Consider the following 17,481-nt stretch of genomic DNA (forward strand, 5'->3'; position numbering starts at 1 on the left):
CTAGCAAATTCAACCATGGAAGGCAGGGCGCGCGCACATCTGGAGAGGACGACGCGTAGGGGAGAGGTAGCGCGCGGGGAGAGGCAGGACGTGGGGGAGCTGGCCGTGGGAGAGGTGGGCCACCGTGGGGGAGCTCGTCGTGGTAGAGGGCACCCGCTCGCTCCTCGTTCGACGCTCGGAGAAGAAGCAGCAGCGTGCTCGCCATGGGTGGGGGCGCTGGGTGCTCGGCGCTGGGGGCGTGGGGGGCTCACCGTGTGTGTGTGTGGGGGGGGGGGGGGTGCTCGTCGTGGGGGGGATCGCTCGGTGCTCGGAGAAGAAGCAGCAGCCAAGCTCGATCCGTTTCTGCACCTCTCCGTTCCGTCCGTGCGAGCACCGGTGAAAGAAAGAGGAAGGACACGGACAGAAGAGGAAAAAAAAAGGGTCCAAAGTTTATTGGGGCTTTGTTTAGATTGAGGTTAGGAATCAGTATTTGGCACTGTAGCACTTCCATTTGTATTTGACAATTATTGTTCAATTATGGCCTAACTAGGCTCAAAAGATTCGTCTCGTAATTTACAATCAAACTGTGTAATTAGTTATTTTTTTATCTACATTTAATAATCCGTACACGTGTCATAAGATTCGATACTGATGGAAAGAGAGTGAAAAAACTTCAATCTAGCGCGAAGCCCGTTGCGGGAAGGCGAGTTACGGAAGTCCACTTGGAGTTGCAAAAAGCCCCACCGCGGGTTTCTCCATGTCCATGGACGGCCCTGCCACCTCGCCGGCGAGCGAGGTGCCGTTCCGCATCAGCTTCTCCGGCCACGGCGGCCACCTCCGCCTCGACGCTACCCCGCACACGCCCAGTCCCATTCCGGACTTCGTCCTGGTACGCTTGCGATCCCCGCTTCCGCCCTAAATCACTCACGGCGTTCAATGCAACTTGTAAACCCTAAACCCACCGTTGTGGCGATGACGACCGCAGCCGCCGGCTTACCCGGCCGAGAGCCCGAGCAGCGTGAAGGAGTACCTCGAGAGGAACTACCTCAACCCCGAGCTGCACCTCCCCACCGCGGCCGATAGCGGGAGGGTGTGGGATGTCGATTGGTTCGCCCTGGCCAGGCCGCCCCTGGAGCCCTCCGCCCCCCGCACCACGCTCGCTCCCGCCTGGGTACCGCCTTTCCGGCGCGGCCGGCAGAAGCTGCAGTCCGCGTCGGAGTCCGCGTCGGAGTCGCAAGTGTGGGATCCTGAGTCCGTGCAAATGGATATGGTCGACGTGTTCGATTCGGGGACCGGGGGTATAGCGCCTCGGATGCCTGGTCCGGCGAAGGACTTCGTCAGGGGGAGCATCAACAACAGACCTTTTCGTCCAGGCGGTCTGCAGGATGACACCGCTGAGGCGTCTGCGCTGGAGAAGGCGTTCCCAGAGGGTGCACGGAATGGTGATTGGGTGCGTGAGCTCATGAGTGGTGGCCCAGCGCAGGTTGCTCCTCCAGGGTTCCGTAAGGGATTGGAGCTGGGTCAGTTGAAGGTTTGATCCTTACTTGTGTCTCTTCCGCCATGTAACCACAATCACTGATGTGGATGTGCCAAACTGTACGGTGGCTGGTACTTTTCTTGTAGGAGTATAAAAGCCATTGGAAGTGTTTCCAGAATGGAGAACTTGTAGAGGAGCAACCTGCACCATCATCGAATGACACAATGGTAATCAGAGCACATATTTTGCATTTGAACATTCCACATTTGTGCTTACTTTGCCATTGTAGAGTTGTAGTCTCGATTATCCCTTTGTTCTGCAGGAAAAGTACTCTGTGCAGTTTGATGATCTTTTCAAGATAGCGTGGGAGGAAGATGCTGCCAACAAGTTGTTGCAGGAGGGTGTTGTTGAACAATCTGCTGAAGGTGAAGGAATCAATGGTACTTTATTGTTCTCATACATCATATGTTCAAGTTACATGAGTACACTGTCTTGGCAAATTGTAATAGCTAAAAGATAATGGGACATTATAACCACTGTTGCTACTAGGACATTAGCATTTCAGTTCATTTGCCAAAGCCTGGTTATTTGTTAAGCTTTTCATTTTCCATTGGCAGAAATTGGCGAACAAAAAGTTGATGCATTGCAGGATGCTTCCGAGACTATAACAACTTTAGATGCTGAGAAACAGGAAGTTGATGTCATAAGGGATGTTCCTGAAACTCAAACAGACTTGGATCAAATGTTATCTTCCGAAGTACAGGCTGCTGCAGGCAGAGAACCAGGTGTATCAGGTGATGAGAAGCCAACACAGGATGGCATGGTAAGCACTCTTTATGCCTTTTCTTCTATCTCACTTCCTATGCTGTGCTTCTTGTTCCGTAAGCTTCAGTGGTGGATAGCGTTGCAGAAATGATAAGTGGTCTGGTCTCACAATTCTCTATAGATCATGGATGAAGCAATAATGCCAATGTATCTCTATTTCACCTATAGGTTTGGGCACTTGTTGGTGGGGACGAAGACATAGCGACTAAGTTCTACAAACTCGTTCCAGATATGGCAATCGAGTTTCCATTTGAATTGGATAAGTTCCAGAAGGAGGTAAGGTACTCATATGCATCCTTTTCTGTTTCAATGTATTCTCCATATACTACATCATCCAAGTGCATACACTGCTTTTTTTACTTGGACTTTGATAGGCAAATTCACACTACAATACATGCTTATAATTGTAAATACTTCGTCTATGTTTGGCAGCCTTAGCCTGCAATTTTACTTCACGGTATACACTCGGTCGCGGCTTGATTTGTATTAGGACATACTGACATAGATACTTTCGTAGTATACATTCAGCCTGTGGCCATCTAAACAATTTTACTTCTATTGCGTTGCAATACCACATTAGATATTTCCTTAAAAGAACACAAGTTTGCATATCTCTGTGAGAAGTTTAAAAGCCAGTCCAGTCTAGGGTTGTCCTTCCTGGAATACAAGATTACCAAGGAATTTTAAATGAAAAGAAACATCTAGTGAACCTATATACCCTTTCCTCTATTTCCTGTGGGAACTATTTGTTACAAGGTGTCTTAGTTGGTATCACTACCTATCTGCTTTTGAACTCATAAAATTATGTTTTTAAATGCTTGGTATAGTTGCTAATCTATATTTCTTTTGTCTACCAAGCACAGGCTATATATTATCTCGAGAAGGGTGAATCAGTCTTTGTTGCAGCCCATACTTCGGCTGGAAAGACAGTTGTTGCTGAGTATGCATTCGCATTAGCAACAAAAGTATGATTTCGTTTGCTCTTTCTTACTTTTTGGGTAATTTTGCTCATTTTAAACTGCCTAGCATCTTCCACACTTAATAGCTTCTAAACCCTTGCGTTGAGCCCCCAACTTATGTTAGGAGGGAAATCTTTAACTTAGCATTACATTTTTTAGTTGCCTTGAGAAGTATTCAGTTCTTACTTTCTGATAAGATTCATTTCTGCTTTTCTCAGTAGATTGATCTTTAGATTACATGCTCCAGTGCACTCTCTCAGAGTTCCTCACCGTAATAGTTGATTTAAACCCACACCGTAATAAAAAAGAAAATGTTAGCATTGATCTTATGATGACAGATAATTTTGTTTGCAGCATTGCACTAGGGCTGTCTATACTGCTCCTATTAAAACTATCAGCAACCAGAAATACAGAGATTTTTCTGGGAAGTTTGATGTGGGACTTCTGACAGGAGATGTTAGCATCAGGCCAGAGGCAACTTGCTTAATTATGACTACTGAAATATTGCGTTCAATGCTCTACAGAGGTGCGGACATTATACGTGATATTGAATGGGTAGGCCATCACTTCTGATTTGTTCACTGTGTTTTACTCTGTGCCTTCAAATTTCACTTTTATAATCTTGTAAACGGATCGTGAGTGCTGATGTGTGTTTAATTGTACACTCAGGTAATCTTCGATGAAGTGCATTATGTAAATGATGCTGAAAGAGGTGTAGTCTGGGAGGAGGTTATTATAATGCTCCCGACGCACATTAACATTGTTCTTCTTTCGGCAACGGTACAGATTTAGCGTAAACAGCACTTTTACTCACTATGTTCACTATCAACGAAACATTCTGTGTACTGCCTGTTGAAACAGTTGCTCAATAATAGCTAGGCACAGTATGACATACTAAGGGCACCCACAAGGCCACAACAGTATAGTAAGCTGCCCCCTATAATAGCAGTCCTCATCTACAGACAGGATAAAAGAACACTTGTCCAATAATCTATCTATTGGCACAAACTGCAAGAAATAATAATGCCCACAAGTAAGAATGATAGTTTGTAGAGTGGTTTCTAGAGTGGCATGGCATGGAAACTAGTTAGTGGTGTCTGGGTTAGGGTTGTCCTAATGCCATTTGCAGTTGCTTTTGATCTTTTGAAATAGTTGGCGCATAACTCTGATCTTAGGTGAATTTTGGTAGCAAGTGTGATTGTCCAAGATTTATAGCATGCAATTATGGTCTTATATTGCTATTACCCTGTTTTTGCGTTGGATTTGCGGTCATACAAGAAGGGATCGAGTTCGGAACGATGATATACATGAGAGAGTAGGGGTAGCGCCAATTGAAGAAAAGCTTGTCCAACACTGGTTGAGATGGTTTGGACATGTGCAACGGAGACCTCCAGATGCACCGGTGCGTAGTGGAATCCTAAGTCAGGATAGTAACGTGAAGAGAGGCAAAGGAAGACCGAAGTTGACTTGGGTAGAGGCAATAAAAGGAGACTTGAAAGGATGGAATATACCCAAAGACTTAGCCTTAGATAGGAGTGCTTGGAAGACAGCTATTCACGTGCCTGAACCTTGATTGCTTCTGTGGGGTTTCAACTCTAGCCTACCCCAACTTGTTTGGGACTTAAAGGCTTTGTTGTTGTTGTTGTTGTTGATTGCTATTACCCTGTTTCTTGATATACATGCAATAAAGTGACATGTCTGCTGATGTTAATTGTGCAACTTTTGGCTGGCAGTATCCAACCACAAATAGTACTGCATGAAAACAATATAATTGAAAACTGGTCCTCTAAATATGACTTTATATGATAATTTGATATCAAATTACCATTTGAATGCATTGCAAATAATCAATTTTTTTGTATATTTTTTTATCTAACCCTCAAGAGAATTGCATATCATTTCATTAAGAGAGAAGAGAGTACACAAAGGGAGGGCATCTCCCCCCCCCCCCCTATCGGTTCAAAGAACAGAATGACACCTGGCCTTTTTCTACGAATATCTAAAGTTCGAAAACTTTGTATTGTTTCACTTGTTCAAATTTGCTTTGCAGTTTAACCCTATTTGTTTCTTCTCAGGTCCCAAATACTGTTGAATTTGCTGACTGGATTGGTCGGACAAAGCAGAAGAAAATTTGTGTCACGTCGTAAGTGCACTTAGTATAAATTTTATGCTAATCAATTACACTCCAGGCCCTTTGAACTATATTGTCACTAGGCTGGCTAGAGTCATCCAATTAGCTCTTTTGTTCATGCTAGTGAGTGAAGCCTGGTAACATATCATAGTGCTCCTCTAGTTCCATAATTCTTGTCATTTTGGACAATAATTAAGCTCAAATTTTTAGAATTTGACTATCGATGCCTTTTAAAAAATTACTTTGAAGGCACTGAGGTAGCAATAGCATGTGTAGATTAGTTTTTAAAAGTACATTAATGAAATTTTATATTTATTGATTTTTTATACAACAACAACAACAACAACAACAAAGCCTTTAAGTCTTAAATGGAGATTTATTGATTTTTTATAAATATTTAAAATCATAGTCAAACCTATGTCCGGAGACTGTGTTGCTTCCCAAAATGACAAGGATTATGGAAGTAGATGGGTTTTTTTGGGGGTGGGGTGGGGGTGGCGGGTGTTGGTGAATGTGGGGATTTTACATCAATTTGCATCTTGGTGGCAGTTATCCTAAAAAGCCTAGTGTTCGAACTACATATTAGTTAGGCAGAATTTTGAATTTAAGATGCCAGTCTTGATTGATTCAACATAGTGTTCACACCACTTCGAATATTAGTTAAAAATTTGGACAAAATCTGAATGGAGCAACTGAAAGGGCTACACTTTAATAAAACAAACTCAGTTGAGGGGCAAAAATTAACACACTTAGTTTAAAGGGACTTGCTTATACATATTTGGATAGTATATGGGGTCAGATCAACAAAACTAGAATTTAGGGGGTTTGGTTGCAGGCTGACCATTTAAGTCGATAATAGTTTTGTTTTGCCTTATGTGCACTTTTGAATATACTTGGATACTTGGACTATAATTTTGATCACAGTTTGGTCATCATGTGTTCACCAGGACCAACAAAAGGCCTGTTCCGCTTGAGCATTGCTTGTTCTACTCTGGAGAGGTGTACAAAATATGTGAGAGGGACATGTTTCTTACTCAAGGATGTAAAGAAGCAAAAGATGCTTTCAAAAAGAAAAATTCGAATAAGTTTGGAGTGAAACCTGGTCCAAAGTCAGGAACCCCTGCAGTACGTGCTGGAACTCAAGGCAAAAATCCAGATACATCCAACAAGGGGAGAGATCAGAAGTACCCAAAGCACCACAATTCCAATTCAGGAGCAGCCACAGTTCAACAAAGCTCCTCAGGGCCAAAGAGATTTGAAACTTTATTTTGGATGCCACTTGTGAATAACCTTCTGAAGAAATCCCTTGTGCCTGTATGTGAGATAATAGCTTTTGTGATGTCTCTATCATGCAATTATAAATTTTGTTGGACCTTTTTTTCTTTTCATCGTTTACACTGAATTCGTTTGATCCTTAATTTGAAATCTGAAGCCAGTCTCAATATGTTATAAAATGACAAGTAGTCTCAACATTTTGGGAATGGACTTGTCTCTTTTTATCATAACCATGTCATTTCACATTTGACAAATTCCTTTCTGATCATTTAGATGATCCTTTAACAGGTGGTGATTTTTTGTTTCTCAAAGAACCGCTGTGATAAATCGGCAGATAGTATGTTTGGCGCTGATCTCACCAGTAGTTCGGAGAAAAGTGAAATACGTGTCTTCTGTGACAAGGCGTTTTCACGTAGATCTGATAGGAACCTTCCACAGGTGATCTAGTGACATGTGCAAATTTTAGTCCTGTACACCTCACCTTGTAAACCTATGCTTCTGTTAATCAGTTCAAAGTTTTAAACTTTGACCTCCTCGATAGGTTGTAGGAATACAAAGCCTTCTGCGAAGAGGAATTGGAGTACACCATGCTGGACTTCTCCCTATTGTGAAGGAAGTTGTTGAGATGCTATTCTGTCGTGGTGTAATCAAGGTTATGCTTTGAACATCTGGTATATGTACGGCATTTAATTACATGATAGATGCTGCTGTACCTAGTACGAACCTTGGTGGAAGAATTGTATTGTTGTTTGTCTTAGATTGTAAATGCTAACCAGTGGCCACTGGCTTAGTCCATCCTGTCCAAAGTTATTGCAGTCATGCAGACTCTAACTTTAGCAACCTATACCATACGCAGTTGTTCTTTAACTTGAATGGACAGTCCAACAGAAAAATGATAGTCCTAATAACATCATAGTGCTCCTGAAAAGTTAATTTTGTCCAACGCTCCAGCGACAAATATAGCATGTTCTGGTACATTTGTCTTGTAATTAACAAATGGTGAACTTCTGACTTCTTGAACTCATTGTAGGTACTGTTTTCCACTGAGACATTTGCAATGGGTGTTAATGCACCAGCAAGAACGGTGCGATTCTATTTTTTTTTTTATATTTAGGGTTTCAATGCTTTGGCATCTTGAACAAATCGCTCTAGTATCTATTTCTAGGTTATGTGGTACCTCTTGCATTCTACTGTCTACATATTAATTTTACTTATGTTACTTCAACCATGGGAACAGAATTCCTTTACTTATCTTGTCTCTTTTTCCGCATATTCTGTTGTTTGTTGTTCTTACACTTACACTTACACTTACACTTACACTTGATGCATTGCCCAGTGTTTCTTTGTTGGAAAGAGAGCTCATTTAACATAGATGCTTGAGACGCACAGATGCATGCCTTAATTTCCTTGTTTCTTTCTGCACATTTGGACTGAGCTAACTGTGCATATGTCACACTTGCTTTTCCCATGCCCTTTTAAACTCATGATCATGAAGCTAGCTCTGAGCCTATCTCAGTTTTGACCCAACAGGTTGTGTTTGATTCTCTAAGAAAGTTTGATGGAAAAGAACACCGAAAATTGCTTCCAGGGGAGTATATTCAAATGGCTGGGCGAGCTGGTCGGAGAGGACTTGATAACATTGGTACTGTGATCATTATGTGTCGTGATGAAATTCCTGAAGAAAGCGATTTGAAAAATCTGATCGTTGGAAAACCAACTCGTTTGGAATCTCAATTTCGATTAACATACACTATGATACTACATCTTCTGCGTGTGGAGGAAATGAAGGTATATCATTATGCTTCCCTGGTTAGATATGTTTCTATTTTCAATTCTCAACTTCATATTTTAATGTGGATCTGTACCTGGGCCTGCCTACACATTTGAAACCTTGTTATAAGAATGAAAACAAAATTAGTCAAGACATTTATGTTGCTCCTGCAGCAGTGCTCATGTTCTTTTTAAAAATACTTTGTCTGTGCGTGTGCATTTCTGCAATAAAGGCATCCCCTATTTATTCAGCGCGAATTGTAGTTGTGTAATAGTATTTGTGGCAATACTATTACTGTCCTTGTACAGTTTAGCTCTATATGATAGTCCATTGGGCTCATGGAATGCCACATGGTAGCAGTGCACCAGGTGAAGCCTTATCAGACTACTGCACCACTACCCTCAAGGCCTTAATGTAACTTAGTTCCAAGGCTGTCTTTGATTGACTATCTGCTCAATACTGTATATTCCACTGGTCTTTTGATGTTTACTGTTACAATTGGCACTGATCTTTTATGGGCAAAGGAGGAAAACACAATAGATTCTGCTATAGCAATTTTACTTTCAATTGAAATGTACTCAATACACAACGTTGTTAATTAAATTTAGATCTAAATAAGAACTTGTTAAATTACTATAATACAATCTGACTATTCTAGGTGGATATGGTCGCACTTTTTTATGCTATATAAGTAAGTTTTATGAGCATGTGCACTCCAATAATCAGCTTTTGGAGATCAGGTTTTCAAATCCACAATCTTGAATCAGCATTTTCAAAGCCACAAATTGGAATAAGCTTTTCCAAAATCTGAAGCTCAAACAAAACAGGCCCTTAGTCATGCTCATGTATAATTACTTTCATCTCAAGTGCACAATCTGTATGTTGTAACTAGGTACTTCACCTAAATTCGCAGTGTTCTTATTTCTGAAAAACACTTTTTTTCCTTTTCCACAACGGACAAACCGAATTTCATTACTTATAAGCAACGAAATTACAGGAGTTCAACTTTCTGAAAAAACACTTGAAGGCTACATTGTGTATGTTAGATGTATAGGATATATATGTATTTCCCCTCTGTTTGGAGGGTTTCTTTGCACATTGTACATTGTGTATCTGCCCTTTTGGGCCTGGCAATACAGTTGGTTGGCCTCATTCTAGTCCTTCTAACATGGTGTCAAGCTCGGTTTTCCATCCTTACCTTCTGCTGCTGAGCGACGCCGGCGATTTCTGCCCAACCCCGCCGGCCTCGGCATCCCACCCTCGCGCTGCTCCGCCCCGGCCATCCGCCCGCACGCGCGGCTCCTGCGCCAGCTGCACCTGCGCCGGCCACTTCCGTGTCGGCCCGCGCCGCCTAGCAAGCTGCCCGCCTGCGCCGGTCCACCCCTCGCGCGGCCACCTGCGCTGCCACGCGCGGCCGGCCGTGCCACCTCACGCGCGCCTCTCTGCTCGGTCCGGCTCTGCAGCGTCTCAGTGAGCAATTCTTGATGTCTGATTTGGGTCCTCTTCGTTACTTCCTTGGTCTTGAGACCACCTCTAGCTCTGATGGTATTTTCCTCTCCCAGGAGAAGTACACTCAGGACCACCTTTCTCGTGCTGCCCTCACTGATCACTGAACCGTTGATACTCCTATGGAGCTTGGTGTTCACCTAAGACCCACTGATGGTGCACCACTTGCTAATCCCACTCGCTATTGTCAGCTTGTTGGGAGCCTTGTTTACCTTGGGATCACCCGTCCTGACATTTCTCACCCTGTCCACATCTTGAGTCAGTTTGTCTCGGCTCCTACCCAGCTCCACTATGCTCACCTCCTTCGTGTTCTGCGATATCTTCGTGGAACTATCTCTCGCCGCCTTTTCTTCCCTCACTCTAGTTCTCTTCAGCTTCAGGCGTACTCTGATGCGACCTGGGCGAGTGACCCCACGGATCGCTACTCTCTCTCAGCTTATTGTGTTTTCCTAGGCTCTTGATTGCCTGGAAAACCAAGAAGCAGACTGCTGTTTCCCGCTCGAATGCTGAGGCTGAGCTGTGTGCTATGCGACTATGACTGCAGAGGTGACATGACTCCGATGGCTCCTCGAGGACCTTGGTGTGCCTGTCACTGCACCCACTCCTCTTTCTTCTGACAACACCGGTGCGATCAGTATTGCTCGGGACCCGGTCAAGCATGAGCTCACCAAACACATTGGCGTTGATGCTTCCTACATGAGATCGCAGGTGCATGATCAGGTTGTGACCCTCCACCACGTGCCTTCAGAAGTTCAGCTAGCAGATTTCTTCACCAAGGCACAGACACGGGCCCAACATAGATTCTTGCTCTCCAAACTCAGTGTTGTAGATCCACCATGAGTTTGAGGGGGGTGTTAGATGTATAGGATATATATGTATTTCCCCTCTGTTTGGAGGGTTTCTTTGCACATTGTACATTGTATATCTGCCCTTTTGGGCCTGGCAATACAGTTGGTTGGCCTCATTCTAGTCCTTCTAACATGGTGTCAAGCTCGGTTTTCCATCCTTACCTTCTGCTGCTGAGCGACGCCGGTGATTTCTGCCCAACCCCGCCGGCCTCGGCATCCCACCCTCGCGCTGCTCCGCCCCGGCCATCCGCCCGCACGCGCGGCTCCTGCGCCAGCTGCACCTGCGCCGGCCACTTCCGTGTCGGCCCGCGCCGCCTAGCAAGCTGCCCGCCCGCGCCGGTCCACCCCTCGCGCGGCCACCTGCGCTGCCACGCGCGGCCGGCCGTGCCACCTCACGTGCGCCTCTCTGCTCGGTCCGGCTCTGCAGCGTCTCAGTGAGCAATTCTTGATGTCTGATTTGGGTCCTCTTCGTTACTTCCTTGGTCTTGAGACCACCTCTAGCTCTGATGGTATTTTCCTCTCCCAGGAGAAGTACACTCAGGACCACCTTTCTCGTGCTGCCCTCACTGATCACTGCACCGTTGATACTCCTATGGAGCTTGGTGTTCACCTAAGACCCACTGATGGTGCACCACTTGCTAATCCCACTCGCTATCGTCAGCTTGTTGGGAGCCTTGTTTACCTTGGGATCACCCGTCCTGACATTTCTCACCCTGTCCACATCTTGAGTCAGTTTGTCTCGGCTCCTACCCAGCTCCACTATGCTCACCTCCTTCGTGTTCTGCGATATCTTCGTGGAACTATCTCTCGCCGCCTTTTCTTCCCTCACTCTAGTTCTCTTCAGCTTCAGGCGTACTCTGATGCGACCTGGGCGAGTGACCCCACGGATCGCTACTCTCTCTCAGCTTATTGTGTTTTCCTAGGCTCTTGATTGCCTGGAAAACCAAGAAGCAGACTGCTGTTTCCCGCTCGAATGCTGAGGCTGAGCTGTGTGCTATGCGACTGTGACTGCAAAGGTGACATGACTCCGATGGCTCCTCGAGGACCTTGGTGTGCCTGTCACTGCACCCACTCCTCTTTCTTCTGACAACACCGGTGCGATCAGTATTGCTCGGGACCCGGTCAAGCATGAGCTCACCAAACACATTGGCGTTGATGCTTCCTACATGAGATCGCAGGTGCATGATCAGGTTGTGACCCTCCACCACGTGCCTTCAGAAGTTCAGCTAGCAGATTTCTTCACCAAGGCACAGACACGGGCCCAACATAGATTCTTGCTCTCCAAACTCAGTGTTGTAGATCCACTATGAGTTTGAGGGGGGTGTTAGATGTATAGGATATATATGTATTTCCCCTCTGTTTGGAGGGTTTCTTTGCACATTGTACATTGTATATCTGCCCTTTTGGGCCTGGCAATACAGTTGGTTGGCCTCATTCTAGTCCTCCTAACAGTGTACACCCTTAGTCACGCGTAGGGAAAGTAATATACTGTAACCAAATTTTTTCTCATAGGTCGAGGACATGCTCAAGAGAAGTTTTGCCGAATTCCATGCTCAAAAGAATTTGCCTGAGAAGGAAAAGCTACTTCTGCAAATGCTTCGTCAACCTACAAGGACAATAGAGTGAGACACTGATTTTTACCTGTTGATACAATGGATACCAACACTTGCAGAAATCACAAATTCTGCTTAGAATATAAAACTCAAAGAAGTAAAGTTTCATGGAACTACCACTGCTGTAGCACAATAAAGTGACAGGCAAAAATCAAAATTTTGATAATGGAAAACGCCATTTCTTCCTAGAGTCTAGCCTCTGTACAAATTAACACAAGAAGTAAACTATCTAGTAATCTCGTAGTATTATTGTATAGCGCAGTTTAGGAGTAGTCATGATTATTTGGTTACAAGATTGCAGAAATGTGGATACTGAACCTGGATAGGCTTAGAAGTTAGAACTGCACATTCATTGTACATGTGAAGACTAGCAATTTAGGCATTTTTCCGTCTGCTATAAAGTTGCAACAAGGTTTATTTCGTAATTTCTTTGTCATACGTTTGTCAATGTTTTAGGGCCTGTTTGGATGCACAGGACTAATTGCTAGCGAGCTAATTTTTAGCCTTAGCCCATCCAAACAGGGGGCTAATAGGTGGGCTAATTTTTTAGCCAAGCCTCCAACTAATTGTTAGCCAACTAGCTGGCCAACCCTAACTAATTTGCGCTAATTTTTAGCCCTAGCTAATAACTAGCCCTAGCTAATCCAAACAGGCCCTTATAAGCATTCATTGTACATTTGAAGTGCTGACAAAAGTTTAGTATCCAATATCTCTATATGCACTAATCTTAGCTTTTTCTTAATCTCTTTGCCTTGTATTATATATTCTTTGATTATCAGGTGCATAAAAGGAGAGCCTTCTATTGAGGAATACTATGAGATGGCTTTAGAAGCTGAGGAACATAGGGAATTTATAACAGAATCAATTATGAAGCTGCCTAATTCTCAACAGTTTCTTACGCCTGGGAGATTGGTGGTTGTTAAATCTGATTCTGTATGTATTCATCGTATTTGGTTCTCTTTACACACATTTGCAGTTCCTTTCTGCAATTATTTTTATTTACGTAGTTCTATTACTTTATTAACCACCATTCAACTGCTATAAAGCTCACTAAAAACTGCCTTCCACTTTGGGTCTTTATTAGGCCTTCTGTATGTATTTAGCAAGCATACAGAAGTAGTGCATACAGAATATGGGAAATTAGAAGAAACAAAAGCAATTTAAAGTTGGAAAAGGACCTGTTGATAAACAAGCACCAAATATCTGAGACCAAGCTCCAAAGAGAATTACTAAAAATCATGTGATTTTAGCGTACACCATGATATTAGCTCGATGAAGAATCATTCTTGAGCTTTAAATCAGCCTGATCTTATCGTATTCCTGGTTCAAGCCGAACTAATTTCGAAATATCTCAACTTGTGCTTACCGCCTTAGAGTTTCTTTCTGATAACTAAAATTGACCAGGGAATTTAAGTAAGCTACTTTAGGAGGGCGGGCCTGGTGCAAGCGGTAGAGTCTTACCGCCTATGACCGGAAGGTCCCGGGTTCGAGTCGTGGTCTCCTCGCATTGCACAGGCGAGGGTAAGGCTTGCCACTAACACCCTTCCCCAGACCCCGCACAGAGCGGGAGCTCTCTACACTGGGTACGCCCTTTTACTTTAGGAGGTTCTGGCACCATAACCATATGTACAAAAACCTGATTGTTTTGAACATTATGATGCTCTACTGCTCTCTAAAGGTTACTGTTAATGTGCAATAGTTGCATCTTTTCCACATTTAAACCCTCTTCTATTTGAACATATTGGCAGGATGATGATCATTTGCTTGGTGTTATACTGAAAAATCCATCTACAACGCTAAAGAACTATGTTGTTCTGGTATTGACCGGTGATTGCAGTTCATCTGTACTAGCCCCTGAGTTTAATAAAAATGAAAAGGGACCTGGGGATTTTCAAGGAGGACAATTTATTGCTCTGAAAGGAAAACGTGGCATGGACGATGAATATTACTCTTCTTCTGTTAGTTCACGAAAAAGTTCAGGTGTAATAACTATCAAGCTACCATACAAGGGGGATGCATCTGGAATGGGCTTTGAAGTAAGAGCAATTGAGAATAAAGAAATCATGAGTATATGCACCAGCAAAATAAAGATTGATCAAGTCAGACTCCTTGAGGATCCTAACAAAACTGCATACTCTAGAACTGTCCAACAGCTTATAAAGGAGCAACCAGATGGAACTAAGTATCCTCCTGCTTTAGATGCAATAAAAGGTACAAATTTTCTGCATGGCTAGACTATCCGTCTTGTGCTATTATGTTCCGTCTGTCTAGGAAATTCTTTCCTTAGTATATAGCCTGTGAAGTTCACTAGCCTGCTGACAAAGTATATACTACCCTAGTGAGAGGGAAGGATGGAGGGGCTCTTTAGTAATATAAGCATATATGTTTTATTTACCTTTTTTTGGTTTTGGAATCTGATCATTGTTGTGCACTGGTGCGTCATTTATGCCCTACTCTTGATTTTCTCTAGTTGATTCATATACTTTATAGCTGTTTAATGTGTCCACCCAATGCAATACAGATCTAAAAATGAAAGACATGGATCTTGTTAAAAGCTACCATGCATACCACAGACTACTGCAACAAATGTCTGAAAACAAGTGCCATGGTTGTATAAAACTAAAGGAGCATATATCATTGATGGAGGAGCAAAAGATGTACAAGGATGAGTTGAATAAATTGCAATTCCAAATGTCAGATGAGGCACTTCAACAGATGCCGGAGTTTCAAGGCAGAGTAAGATTTCTTCATGCACATTTTTCCTCGTCTTTTGTCCTATTGTGTGCTTGAAGAGAAAAAAAAAGGGCTAAGGGATTATGGCCATTGTCTCTGCAGCATGGAAAAACAATAAAAATAGTGTCATTTCTTTAATTTCTTTGGGTTGAGTATACATGGGAGATCTTTCTGGTTCCAGCTCTATTGCTGTACTGTACCAGGAGAACAGTTTGGACATGGATTCTGAATGCTGGGCTTAATATGTTAATGAGTTGTATCCATCCAATCCACAAAGGATCAGGAAGCTGCACATTTGTATTTTTGTTGTTAACACATTTTCTTAATTTGCTTAACATGGAATGGTTGTAGGGCTATTATCAGCATTTTCAAGAATGAAATTTTATTCCGTGAACCACATCTGACTTCATTCCTGTACTTCGAAGTACTTTGCTAACACCTTAATTTTTTTTGCAGATTGATGTACTAAAGGTAATCGACTACATTGATTCTGATCTAGTTGTGCAACTTAAGGGTCGAGTAGCATGTGAAATGAACTCCGGTGAGGAGTTAATATCAACAGAATGTCTGTTTGAAAACCAACTGGATGACCTAGAACCTGAAGAAGCTGTGGCTATTATGTCTGCTTTCGTCTTCCAACAGCGGAATGCTTCAGAACCATCTCTTACTCCAAAACTGGCTGAAGCCAAAAAGAGGTTAGACGTTTTTTTGCTCCCCTAGTTTGGTTCCTGCTATGGTTCTCTTGATAACCTCGATTGCATTTTCTGACAAGGGATGTTACAAGCACCTTTTGCTATCGTGTTTTTCTATGTATTATTAGGCTTTATGATACAGCAATCAAATTAGGAAAGCTCCAAGCAGATTTCAAGGTGCCCGTGGACCCTGAAGAGTATGCACGTGATAATCTCAAGTTTGGCCTTGTTGAGGTTGTCTACGAGTGGGCAAAGGTATACTAGTCTTCATCACGTCATGAGAACTCTTCTCCAGTGTACGCATGCTGCAGGATTATAACGCTGCCGCTTGTTACATCAATGCAGGGGACGCCTTTCTCAGACATATGTGAGCTGACTGATGTATCCGAAGGGATAATTGTAAGAACAATCGTCCGTCTGGATGAAACATGCAGGGAATTCAGGAATGCAGCTTCCATCATGGGGAACTCTGCGCTGTTCAAGAAGATGGAGATCGCGTCCAATGCTATTAAGCGTGACATTGTGTTTGCAGCAAGCTTGTATGTCACAGGAATCTAGGCTGTAACCTCGTAGTCTCTTTTGCCTTTTGTTAGAGAAATCCTTGTGGTAGAATGCTGCTAACCTAACCTTAGACAGCACTAATGCAGTGGTCATTTTTTTCAATTCTGGATTCTCGCTTTTGCTAGCTCAAAGTTTTCTGAAGCGGCGATCGGCCAAAAAAAAAAAAAAAACCGAAAGCAGGTGGGATTCATTGAGAATACGTAGGATTATAAGCGAAAGCAAACCGTGCTCGTAGTCAAGACTCCTGGAATCTGTATAGTAAAGCAATACTCTCGTTTGGGAAATACTGAGATGCATGCCTAGCAATAAGGCGTAACTCGAGCTTTGGAACCATCGTTAAGACAAAGTGAGTCGAGTAACTCGAGCTTAGGAACCATGAACCATCGTTAGGATCGTTGCTTCCTCGGTTGATGACAAAGTGAGTCGAGTAACTCGAGCTTAGGAACCATCGTTAGGATCGTCGCTTCCTCGGTTGATGATTATCCTCTCGTTGTGAGCAGATGTGTGCCCGTGCTCGATGAACGCCCACATGTCAGCGAGGTTAGTTCTCATCGGAGCGGAGACAGCCAGCCTGTCCTAGTGCAGAAGGCGACCTGCTGGGCCGTCCGAGCAGCGTGGGCTGCAAATTTTGTAATGGGCCGTAAGCAAACATCCAACTCCGAACGGCTGAGCGCCTGAGCCACAGCGCTGCGCTCCGCAGCTCCGCCCCCGCTTCCGGTTCCCTGCACGTTAGTACCACCTCGCTAGCTGAAGGGCCATGAGACGGTCGAACGCGCTATAAAACAAGGCGCAGGGCTCCGTCCCAACTCATACCTTTCTCGGCCTTTTGGCTAAGATCAAGTGTAGTATCTGTTCTTATCAGTTTAATATCTGATATGTGGGCCATGTGTCCACTTCGATATTAAATTTATTTTTTGTGGGGGAGGGGTCACCACAGTGGCTTGCCACTGGGCCCCTCGAGCGTCGCCCAGCCGTTGCACTGCTGGCAGGGCCTGGCGCACCCCAACCAATACCAAATTAGATTTTCTTTATCTGGACTGAAAGCTCTTTTTCTGGGCTGAAAACAGTGGGATGGATCCAGCAGCAATGTAGATAAACGGGATGGAGAACC

General features: G+C 43.7%; 1 protein-coding gene and 1 non-coding gene across 3 annotated transcripts; both read left to right on the plus strand.

Annotated features, from left to right (window-relative positions):
* Positions 1 to 694: 694 nt before the first annotated feature.
* On the plus strand, positions 695 to 17,401 carry LOC136475757 (DExH-box ATP-dependent RNA helicase DExH11-like). 2 transcript variants are annotated; one of them, XM_066473346.1, is made up of 22 exons: positions 695 to 868; positions 965 to 1,510; positions 1,603 to 1,683; positions 1,779 to 1,896; positions 2,074 to 2,279; positions 2,450 to 2,557; positions 3,145 to 3,246; positions 3,595 to 3,795; positions 3,910 to 4,020; positions 5,316 to 5,383; positions 6,319 to 6,685; positions 6,935 to 7,084; positions 7,188 to 7,298; positions 7,677 to 7,730; positions 8,177 to 8,434; positions 12,284 to 12,393; positions 13,164 to 13,317; positions 14,133 to 14,595; positions 14,906 to 15,120; positions 15,574 to 15,812; positions 15,938 to 16,064; positions 16,155 to 17,401. In XM_066473346.1, the coding sequence occupies exons 1-22, from the start codon at positions 737 to 739 to the stop codon at positions 16,365 to 16,367; spliced, it is 4,134 nt and encodes a 1,377-aa protein (XP_066329443.1). In that variant the 5' UTR covers positions 695 to 736; the 3' UTR covers positions 16,368 to 17,401. The 2 variants fall into 2 exon arrangements, with proteins under 2 accessions (XP_066329443.1, XP_066329444.1); XM_066473347.1 differs by having other exon boundaries at positions 1,779 to 1,881.
* On the plus strand, positions 17,180 to 17,376 carry LOC136478642 (U2 spliceosomal RNA). The gene has a single exon (XR_010764362.1). It is a non-coding gene; the product is annotated as a U2 spliceosomal RNA (small nuclear RNA).
* Positions 17,402 to 17,481: the final 80 nt, after the last annotated feature.

The sequence above is a fragment of the Miscanthus floridulus genome, chromosome 8 (genome assembly GCF_019320115.1).
Source record: "Miscanthus floridulus cultivar M001 chromosome 8, ASM1932011v1, whole genome shotgun sequence".
In the NCBI taxonomy this organism is placed as follows: domain Eukaryota; kingdom Viridiplantae; phylum Streptophyta; class Magnoliopsida; order Poales; family Poaceae; genus Miscanthus; species Miscanthus floridulus.

Coding starts and splice junctions, on each gene's coding strand:
- LOC136475757 (XM_066473346.1), top strand. CDS start 737: ATGTCCATGGACGGCCCTGCCACCTCGCCGGCGAGCGAGGTGCCGTTC. Junction 1,511..1,602: donor TGGAGCTGGGTCAGTTGAAG/GTTTGATCCTTA, acceptor CTTTTCTTGTAG/GAGTATAAAAGCCATTGGAA. Junction 6,686..6,934: donor TGAAGAAATCCCTTGTGCCT/GTATGTGAGATA, acceptor ATCCTTTAACAG/GTGGTGATTTTTTGTTTCTC.